Source organism: Erythrolamprus reginae, chromosome 3, assembly GCF_031021105.1.
Source record: "Erythrolamprus reginae isolate rEryReg1 chromosome 3, rEryReg1.hap1, whole genome shotgun sequence".
In the NCBI taxonomy this organism is placed as follows: domain Eukaryota; kingdom Metazoa; phylum Chordata; class Lepidosauria; order Squamata; family Dipsadidae; genus Erythrolamprus; species Erythrolamprus reginae.
In genome coordinates, this window is record NC_091952.1 from 9,546,950 (window position 1) to 9,557,297 (window position 10,348).

At 42.1% G+C, this 10,348-nt stretch overlaps 1 protein-coding gene across 1 annotated transcript in view; it reads right to left on the reverse strand.

Moving 5' to 3' along the window:
* Positions 1-10,348, reverse strand: part of LOC139163591 (DEP domain-containing mTOR-interacting protein-like) — a 40,370-nt gene that overhangs the window by 12,170 nt on the left and 17,852 nt on the right. The window contains exon 3 of the mRNA XM_070744449.1: positions 2,429-2,552. Within this exon, the coding sequence (XP_070600550.1) occupies positions 2,429-2,552 (124 nt within the window). The remainder of the gene's footprint in view (positions 1-2,428; positions 2,553-10,348) is intronic.

Sequence of the window (10,348 nt, forward strand, 5' to 3'; positions counted from 1 at the left end):
AATTTCTACCAGTTCTGTGTACCTGACCAAAGTTTTTCTACCAGTTCTGCATACCTAATCGTACCCATAGGACCCCATCACTGACGACAGCAAAAACTCTGTAGGAAACAATGTTTGTTCATTCAGGTGCCTCCGTGGTCTGAAAACATCTGCTCAGCTTATCTGTTTTGACTTTCTTCCTGCGGATTGCTTCTAGTTATTTTGCCAGCCCTTGTGAGCTTCTTGAGATATCCAAGACTAATTGGCGGACTTAATGTATGACTTTACGGACTTCTGCTAGTTTACTGCCATGCCCACAGTGTGGATATCTCAAGAAGCTCACAAGGGTTGGCAAAATGACTAGAAGCTGTCCACAGGAAGAAAGCCAAAACAGATAAGCTGAGCAGATGATTTCAGATCATCTAATTAACAGCTTGTTTTTCAAGACAAAGACTGCTTTAACTTGTCTTTGTGTGTGCGAAGAAGATGAAGAGCCTCTTATTAATGCACGAGCACACATATGTGGGGGGGGGAGAGCATTGCATTATGGGTGCGAGAATGCACAACCTTTTGGCACCTGAGTCAAAAAAAGGTTCGCTGTCACCTGATCTAATCTAAAATCTAATCCTTAATCTAAAAGAAGGTGAAAACATTTCCAAAGCTAATCACTTCTTCCCAAATAAATCAGCCAAATTTTAAAAAAGAGAAAGTAGAGTAGTTAAGAACTCCACCAGGAAGAGGCAATCCTAGAATCATAGAGTTGGAAAGAATCTCAGTGGCTGGCTGGAGAATTCTGGGCGATGCAGATCAGAGAACGTAAAGTTGTTGAGTTTGAGCAAAACTGGCCCAGAGGCCAATCCCTGTTTTTCAGCCATCCTAAATTTGAATGTCACTAAACGAGGACCACCTGTAATTCCAAGCATTGTCCAATGAAAAATGAGCTGGCAGAAATGAGGTTTTCTATAGATTTTTAGAAAGATTCTAATCCATCTATCACCACCGGAGGGCAGTACGAGCCTACTTTAGTTCTCTCTTTATTGCTCTCTTTATTTTTTTAATTTTGAAGCCTTCCAGTTGGGTTTTTGGCTCCTGACAATTGCTGGAATTAGTCCTCAGATCTAGAAAGGAATATAATGCTTCCAATGCTACCAAAGTGACTAGTCCCTGCCATGTGTGTGTGTGTGTGTGTGTATATACATACATACACATACATATATACATGCATACACCACCCTCTGCGGTCTATTTAAACTCATGCCTACTTAAGCCACTTTATATATATTTATTTATGTCTCGCCTTTTAAATTTTTTTATAAATAATTCAAAGCAGTGAACAACCTTAACGTTCCTTCCTCCTCCTATTTTCCCCACAACAACCCTATGAGGTAGACTAGGGTGAGAGAGAGAAGAAAGAATGATCGGCGAAAAGTCACCCAGCCAATTTTCATGCCTGCCTTCTTGGTTTTCTTTTTCTTTCATCTCTCTTTTTCTTCTTTCTTTCTTTCTTCCTCCCTCCCTTCCCTCCCTCCCTTCTTTTTCTTTCAACTTTATTGGAAAACCATCTAGCTATACAATCCCTTCTTTCTTTCTCTTTCCTTCCTCCACAGGGAGGGAAGGAAGGACGGACAGAAGGAAGAAAGGAAGGACTGAGTTGAAGAAAGGAGATGAGAGGAAGGAAAGGAGGAAGAAAGGAACGGAGGGAGGAGATGGTAAGAAAAAAATAAAGGGAGGGAGGAAGAAAGGAACATAGGGAAAAGATTGTAAGAAAGAAAGAAGGGAGGGAGGGAGGAGAGGGAGTGAAGAAAGAAAGAAGGAAGGAAGGATTGAGACGAAGAAAGGAAATGAGAGGAAGGGAGGGGGGAAGAAAGGAACGGAGGGAAGAGATGGTAAAAAAAGAAAAAAGGGAGGGTGGGAGGACAGGGAGGGAAGAAGGAAGGAAGGAAGGAAGGAACAGAGGGAGGAGATGGTAAAAAAAGAAAAAAGGGAGGGTGGGAGGACAGGGAGGGAAGAAGGAAGGAAGGAAGGAACAGAGGGAGGAGATGGTAAAAAAGAAAAAAAGGGAGGGTGGGAGGACAGGGAGGGAAGAAGGAAGGAAGGAAGGATTGAGATGAAGAAAGGAAACAAGAGAGAGAGAGAGAGAGAAAGGGAGGGAAGAAGAAAGAAATGGAGGGAGGAGATGGTAAGAAAGAAAAAGGGGAAGAGGGAGGGAGGGTGGAAAGAAGAAAGGAAGGAAGGAAGGAAGGATTGAGATGAAGAAAGGAGATGAGAGAGAGGGAGGGAGGAAGAAAGGAGCGGAGGAGATGGTAAGAAAGAAAAAAGGGAGGGTGGGAGGGAGGGAAGGAAGGAAGGAATTCCCATTTATCTCCATTTTTTTCCAAATTCCCCCCAAAATTAAAGCCCAGGGGAATGCAGTTGATGGGTTTCCAGGAAGGGTGGGGGGCTCACATACGTCTCGTAGAGGCTCTGTCCTCTCAGGAACACCTTGACTTCCTTGTTGAGTGGGAAGGTCCCATCATCCTTGCGGAAGCGATAGAGGAGCTTAGCGTCCTTGTAGTCCGAATGTTCATCACACACTGAAAAGTGTTCAAGACAATTCTTAGAGCTCCTTTCAAACTTTGTGGCTCAAGTCTGATCATTTGCTCCCCCAAAAACAGCCCTCCAGCAGGGACAAAGAGGCAAAATTACATTGGGTATGATACAGGAAGTCCTCGACTTACAACAGTTCATTTAATGACTGTTGGAAGTTACAACGGCACTGAAAAAAAGCGTCGTATGACCATTTTTTCAACACTTATGACCGTTGCAGTATCCCTCGTGGTCTTGTGATCAAAATTTCAATGCTTGGCCACTAACTCATATTTGTGACGGTCGCAACGTCCTGGGTCACGTGATCCCCTTTTGTGACCTTCTGACAAGCAAAGTCCAAGCAGGAAGCCAGATTCACTTAACAACCTGGTTACTAACTTAACAAATGCAATGCTTCACTTAACAACCCTGGCAAGAAAAGTAATAAAACGGGCCAAACTCACTTAACAAATGTTAGCAACAGAAATTTTGGGCTCTATTCTGGCCATAATTCAAGGACTGTGTGTGTGTGTAGATAGATAGACAGACAAACAGATAGATAGATAGATAGATAGATAGATAGATAGATAGATAGATAGATAGATAGATAGGTAGGTAGGTAGGTAGGTAGGTAGGTAGGTAGGTAGGCAGGTAGGTAGGTAGGTAGATTAGATAGAAAGAAGGAAAGGTTAGATAGATTAGACAGACAGACAGATAATAGATAGATAGATTGATAGATAGATAGATAGATAGGTAGGTAGGTAGGTAGGTAGGTAGGTAGATTAGATAGAAAGAAAGAAAGAAAGATATAGATAGAAAGGTTAGATAGATAGATTAGACAGACAGACAGATAATAGATAGATAGATTGATTGATTGATTGATTGATAGATTAGATATAAAGAAAGGTTATATACATAGATTAGATAGACAGACAGACAGACAGACAGATAGATAGATAGATACTGTAGATAGATAGATATGATTGAGATAAATAGATGATAGAGAAACAGATACCAGTAGATACTGTAGATAGACAGGCAGGTGGGCAGGCATACCTGTATATTAAATGCTTTCACTAAAAGATATGACGGAGATTACCGTGAATCGGTTTATTTTATTTTGCTTTAATTTATTTTTATCTTCTTTTTTATATATGCAAGGTTATGCAAGGTGTGGCTTGAACTCCCAACCTCTCAGTTTCACACCTAATGCTCTGTCAAACTGGCTCTATGTGTATTAATAATTAACCCTAAACTAATTACACTTCTATTTGATCCCCGTAGCAGTATTTCATTTATTTCGAGATAGATCGGCAGCCAGCCATATGAAACCTAATGTTTACCGAGCTGCGTAATTCAGGCAGAAGGGAGAGATCTGCCCCATTCCCCCCTTGGAGAACAGATGGCCGGTCCATTAAATCACCCACAGTCCCTGCTCTTTTTATCTACCACCTGAAAAAGTGTTTGCACATGGCACTTCTCATAGAAACATAGAAGATTGACGGCAGAAAAAAACTTCACGGTCCATCTAGTCTGCCCTTATAATATTTCCTGTATTTTATCTTAGGATGGATATATGTTTATCCCAGGCATGTTTAAATTAAGTCCCTGTGGATTTACCAACCACGTCTGATGGAAGTTTGTTCCAAGCATCTACTCCTCTTTCAGTCAAATAATATTTTCTCACGTTGCTTCTGATCTTTCCTCCCAACTAAGCTCAGTTGTGCCCCCTTGTTCTTTTGTCCACTGTCCTATTAAAAACATTTCTCTCCTGAACCCTATTTAACCCTTTAACATATTTAAATGTTTCAATCATGACCCCCCTTTTCCTTCTGTCCTCCAGACTATACAGATTGAGTTCATGAAGTCTTTCCTGACAAGTTTTATGCTTAAGATCTTCCACCATTTTTGTAACCCGTCTTAGAAACATAGAAACATAGAAGATTGACGACAGAAAAAGACCTCATGGTCCATCTAGTCTTCCCTTATACTATTTCCCATATTTTATCTTAGGATGGATATATGTTTATCTCAGGCATGTTTAAATTCAGTTGCTGTGGATTTACGAACCAAATCTGCTGGACGTTTGTTCCAAGCATCTACTACTCTTTCAGTAAAATAATATTTTCTCACGTTGCTTCTGATCTTTCCCCCAACTAACTTCAGATTGTGCCCCCTTATTCTTGTGTTCACTTTCCTATTAAAAACACTTCCCTCCTGAACCTTATTTAACCCTTTAATATATTTAAATATTTCAATCATGTCCCCCCTTTCCTTCTGTCCTCCAGACTATACAGATTGAGTTCATTAAGTCTTTCCTGGCAAGTTTTATGCTTAAGACCCTCCACCATTCTTGTAGTCCATCTTTGGACCCGTTCAATTTTATCAAAATCTTTTTGTAGGTGAGGTCTCCAGAACTGAACACAGTATTCCAAATGTGGTCTCAACAGCTCTCTTTACATTGGGATCACAATCTCCCTCTTCCTGCTTGTTATACCTCTAGCTATGCAGCCAAGCATTCTACTCGCTTTCCCTACTGCCTGACTGCACTGTTCACCCATTTTGGTTTTCAGGGTACAGCAGGTACCGTTACTGTTGCTACTGATGTGTTTGTGTGTGCAGCTTCAGGCCTCTGATAGGTGTGCATGTGTATTCCAGTGAGATTTTGCTCCTGTGCATGCGCATGAGAGGTTGTGTGTGTGTGAGAGAGATTTCGGCAATTTTTTTGTGCTTCTGTGCATGCGCAGAAGCAAAAAAATCTCCACTATCTCACATGCACACACGCACGTACCCTTATGGGATCTGGGAGTTCTCCAAACTACACAGAATCTTAGCTAGAGGTTGCAGCATCTTATGCCCCTTATTGACCTCTTAGGAATTGGTAGAGGTCAACCGTGGATAGTCTAAGGGTAAAATTGGGGGGTTTAGGTGATGATACCACAGAGGGAGGTAGTGAGTTCCATGCATCAACTACTCGGTTACTAAAGTCGTATTTCCTGCAGTTGAGTTTAGAGCGATTTACTTTAAGTTTGTCTCTGTTGTGTGCTCATGTGTTGTTGTGGTTGAAGCTGAAGTAGTCGTTGACAGAAAGGACGTTGCAGCAGATGATTTTATGGGCTATACTTAGGTTGTGTTTAAGGCGACGTAGTTTTAAGCTTTCTAAACCTAGGATTGTAAATCTAGTTGCGTAGGGTATTCTGTTGTGAGTGGGGGAGTAGAGGGCTCTTCTAGTAAAGTATCTCTGGATGTTTTCTAGAGTGTTTATGTCTGAAATGGGGTGTGGTTTCCAGACAGCTGAACTGTATTAGATTAGATTAGATTTATTGGATTTATATGCCGCCCCTCTCCGCAAACTCGGGGCGGCTCACAACAATAATAAAAAACAGTACATAATAACAAATCCAATGCCCACCAATCTAATTACAATTTAAAATTAGTAATTTCATAAAACAATCCCAATATATATAAAAAACAGGCACACAGTCAATCAATCAACAAAACAACATGGGCAAGGGGGAGGTGTTTTAGTTCCCCCATGCCTGACGGCAGAGGTGGGTCTTAAGGAGTTTACAAAAGGCAGGGAGGGTGGGGGCAATCCTAATCTCAGGGGGGAGCTGGTTCCAGAGGGTCGGAGCCACCACAGAGAAGGCTCTTCCCCTGGGTCCCGCCAGACGACATTGTTTAGTCGACGGGACCCGAAGAAGGCCGACTCTGTGGGACCTAACCGGTCGCTGGGATTCGTGCGGCAGGAGGCGGTCCCGATTCAAGGATTGGTCTGGTGAAAGTTATATTTTATATATTTTTATATATGTTATATGTTTGCATGTACATATGCAGAATATAGTTTGTCGGCTATGAATAAATTAACAGCCTTGGAAATGGCCCTGGGTTGGGCTGAGAGGCAAAAAGGAAGCTGTGATGCTCCTTCAATATACCAGGGTGATTCGACACAAAAAACATGTAACCCTTCCCTGATACAGAGCTGAAGGGATTGGATACTGTAACCTAGAGGTTAATTCTCTAAAGGCAAAGGCTGCAAGTTCAGGTCTCAGTGAGGGTATGGCTAGCTCCTGTGTACGATTCAGAAATTTCTGGCGACGTTTCGACAAGGTCCCACTCGTCATCTTCAGGCTGGTGCTTCTGTCCTTGTTCTAGGGTGAACACAGCGAGACCTGAGCTGCCTTCCCTCTATAAATACTGGTGGCTGGGTGTGGTTTGATGGCTCAGCAATTGCCTGTTGTGTAGAAACCTCTGGGTGAGTCAGTGGGGTAACACCTGGGGTTGTTGATGTAGCTGAGGTATGCTGATTAGTTAATGATTGTGGATTAGGGGTGATATCCTGAGTAGTTGGAGCTTGCAGGCAACTTATTTGTTTTGCAATGTGTGTTCTGAGTCTGGTTTCAGTTTGTATGGCTGGGATACATTTCTTAATGAGGGCTGGTTTCCAGATGTCTGGTAGACATGCTTGTTCATATTTTGGGGATGTTTTTCTATCTCGATGGCTTCCATGATTATTCTTTTGCTGTAGTGTTCTGTTTTGAAAATTAATTTAGTTCTGTCAAAATCAATTTCATGTCCTGTAGTTTTGAAGTGTTGGAAAAGGGAGGAAGTTTTTTCTTTTTTTCTTAATGCATTCTTATGTTCTGCAACACGTGCATTTACTCTCCTGTTAGTTTGTCCAATATATGTGGCCAAAATCTGCCCAGCCACACATATATATATATTTATTTTATTTTATTAATAGAGTTGAAAGGGACCGTTAGGTCATCGAGTCCAACCCCCTGCCTGAGCAGGAAACCCTACAGCACCCCAGCCAAATGGAAGTCCAATCTCCTCTTGAAGGTGTCCAGAGTTGGGGAGTTCACCACCTCCCCTGGCAGGCAGTTCCATTGGTTGATCGCTCTGACCATCAGGAAGTTCTTCCTTATTTCCAGGTTGAATCTTTCCTTGGTCAGCTTCCAACCATTGTTCCTCGTCCGGCCCTCTGGTGCCCTGGGGAATAAAGATATCCCCTCCTCACTGTGGCAACCCCTCAAGTATCTGTAAACTGCTATCATGTCCCCTCTAGACCTTCTTTTTTCTAGGCTGTCCATGCCCAGTTCTCTCAATCTCTCTTCGTAAGTCTTGGTTTCGAGTCCCCTAATCATTTTGGTTGCTCTTTTTTGCACCTTCTCCAGAGTTTCGATGTCTTTTTTGTAGTGACCAAAATTGGATGCAGTACTCCAGGTGGGGTCTGACCAGGGCATAGTAGAGTGGTATTAATACTTCCCTGGTCTTGGAGCGTATTCCTCTGTTGATGCAGCTTAGGATTGAGTTGGCTTTTTTGGTTGCTGCTGCACATTGCTGACTCATGTTTAGTTGATTGTCCACCAAGACTCCAAGATCTCTTTCGCAGTCATTACTGCTGAGTGGGGTATCTCCCAGGCTGTATGTATGTCTAGGGTTCTTTTTGCTGAGGTGGAGGACTCTGCATTTGTCGGTGTTGAACCTCATTTTGTTGGTATGGGCCCACTGTGATAGTCTGTCTAGGTCTTCTTGTACTCTGAGCCTGTCCTCAAGGGTGTTGGCTACCCCCGCCAGCTTGGTGTCATCTGCAAATTTTATTAGTTCCCTTTTTATTCCCTCGTCCAGGTCGTTGATGAAGATGTTAAAGAGTACAGGACCCAGGACAGAGCCCTGTGGTACTCCACTGTCTACTTTTTTCCATGTGGATTTGGTGCCGTTGAGGACAACTCGTTGGGTGCGGTTGGTCAGCCAACTGTTTATCCATCTACATGTGTAGTAATCTACTCCATTTTTTCTAGTTTGTGGATTAGGAGATTGTGGTCGACTTTATCGAAAGCCTTACTGAAGTCCAAGTATATGAGGTCCACTGAGTTGCGTTGGTCAACTGACTTGGTTATGGTGTTGAAAAATGATATGAGATTGGTTTGGCATGATTTGTTTCTGATGAATCCGTGCTGGCTATTGGATATGATCTTGTTTGTTTCTAGGAAGTGGGTAAGTTGTTTTTTGATTATTTTCTCCAGTATTTTTCCAGGTATAGAGGTCAGACTGATTGGTCTGTAGTTACCTGGGTCGGTCTTTTTGCCTTTTTTGTGGATGGGGACTACGTCAGCTCGCTTCCAGTCTTCCGGTAGGTCTCCAGTGATCCAGGATATTTGGTAGATGAGGAGGAGTGGTTCCGCTATGGTGTCTGCCAATTCTTTTAGGACTTTGGGGTGAAGTCCGTCTGGCCCTGGTGATTTGTATTCGTTGAGTTCCCTCAGGTAGTCCCTCACTGTGCTTTTGTCTATGTTGAGTTCGGTTCTGGGGCAGTTTGTTGCAGTTAAATTGCAGATTGGTTGGAGGGAGGTTCCCTTTTGTGTGAAGACTGATGCAAAGTAGGCGTTGAGTAGCTGTGCTTGGTCATTGCTGTCTGTGATTTCTCTACCCTCTTCATTTTTTAGTGTGACGATTGTTTCTTTGATTTTCTTCTTATTGTTGATGTGTTGGAAGAATCTTTTTTTGTTGTCAAGGTGTTGTTCATATTGTGCCTTTGCTGTTTTTATTTTTTGTTTGCAGGAACTGGCTGTTTGCTGATATTCCGCTTTGGTTATGAGTCCTTCTTTCCATTGTTTGTACTTAGCTTTTTTTCCTTTTATGTCATCTGCGAGGGCTTTGTTTAGCCATGCAGGTTTAGTTTTGGTTTTCCTGTTTTTCCTTTTCATGGGGATTGCGTTGTTTTGGGCGTCTATGATTTTTAGGATCACCCAGGCTTCCTGAGTGGTTTTTACTTCTAAGAGTTCGTTCCAGGGGCATTGTTCAAGGTTCGCTCTGAGCTTGTTAAAGTCCACTTTTCTGAAGTCTGGGACTGTAGTGGTGTTGGGTATAGTAGCTAGTGATTGCACTATGTTGAATTTGAGGATGACGTGGTCGCTCTCTCCCAGTTTCCCTTCTTCTTCTGCTCCCTCTATTGTTTCTTCCCTGTTTGTTAGTATTAGGTCTAATATAGCATTCCCTCTGGTTCCTGTTTCAACTTTTTGGGTTAGAAAGTTGTCAGCTAGACTGGAAAGAAATTTGGCAGACTTTCCGCTTGGTGCTGAGTTAGTTTTCCAGTTGATGTCTGGGTAGTTGAATGTTTGTTTGCTAAGTGGAAAGTTTGATTTACTTGGATTTATATTGAGTTCCCTTTATTTTTTAGAGCACTGTATAAAACATATATATTTTATATATATATTATATCTATATTTATCTAAAAAAAATGGAACACTTAAACAACACAATATAACTCCAAGTCAATCAAACTTCGGTGAAATCAAACTGTCCACTTAGGAAGCAACACTGATTGACCATCAATTTCACATGCCGTTCTGCACATTCAACTTTGCACAGAACAAAGTATTCCATGAGAATATTTCATTCTTTCAGATCTAGGATGTGTTCTTTGAGTCTTCCCCTTTTTTTTTGAGCAGTATATATTACCAATAAATTCTTGACTGACTAAATCCTCACCTAGGTAGTAAAACTGGCCAACTGTTTTATTTGCTAACTGCCTACAGCCCTGAAAATATGCAGAGGTGTCTGTGGAATGTTTGATTCCTGTCCATGAATGAAAAGCCATCAAAGAAGATTTCAGTTCCTCAGATTTGGGGTTTGACCACTCCACCTACAGTATATGCCCCACCAGGGTAGAAATTCCTTACTCCGTTCTGTGTTTACACTCATGAAGTTCTCAGATACACACAGAGCTGCTGGTCCAAGCTTTTGTTGACTGTTCTGCTCGGCCCCAGAAAGTCGTGAGGAAATATCCCACATATTTGGA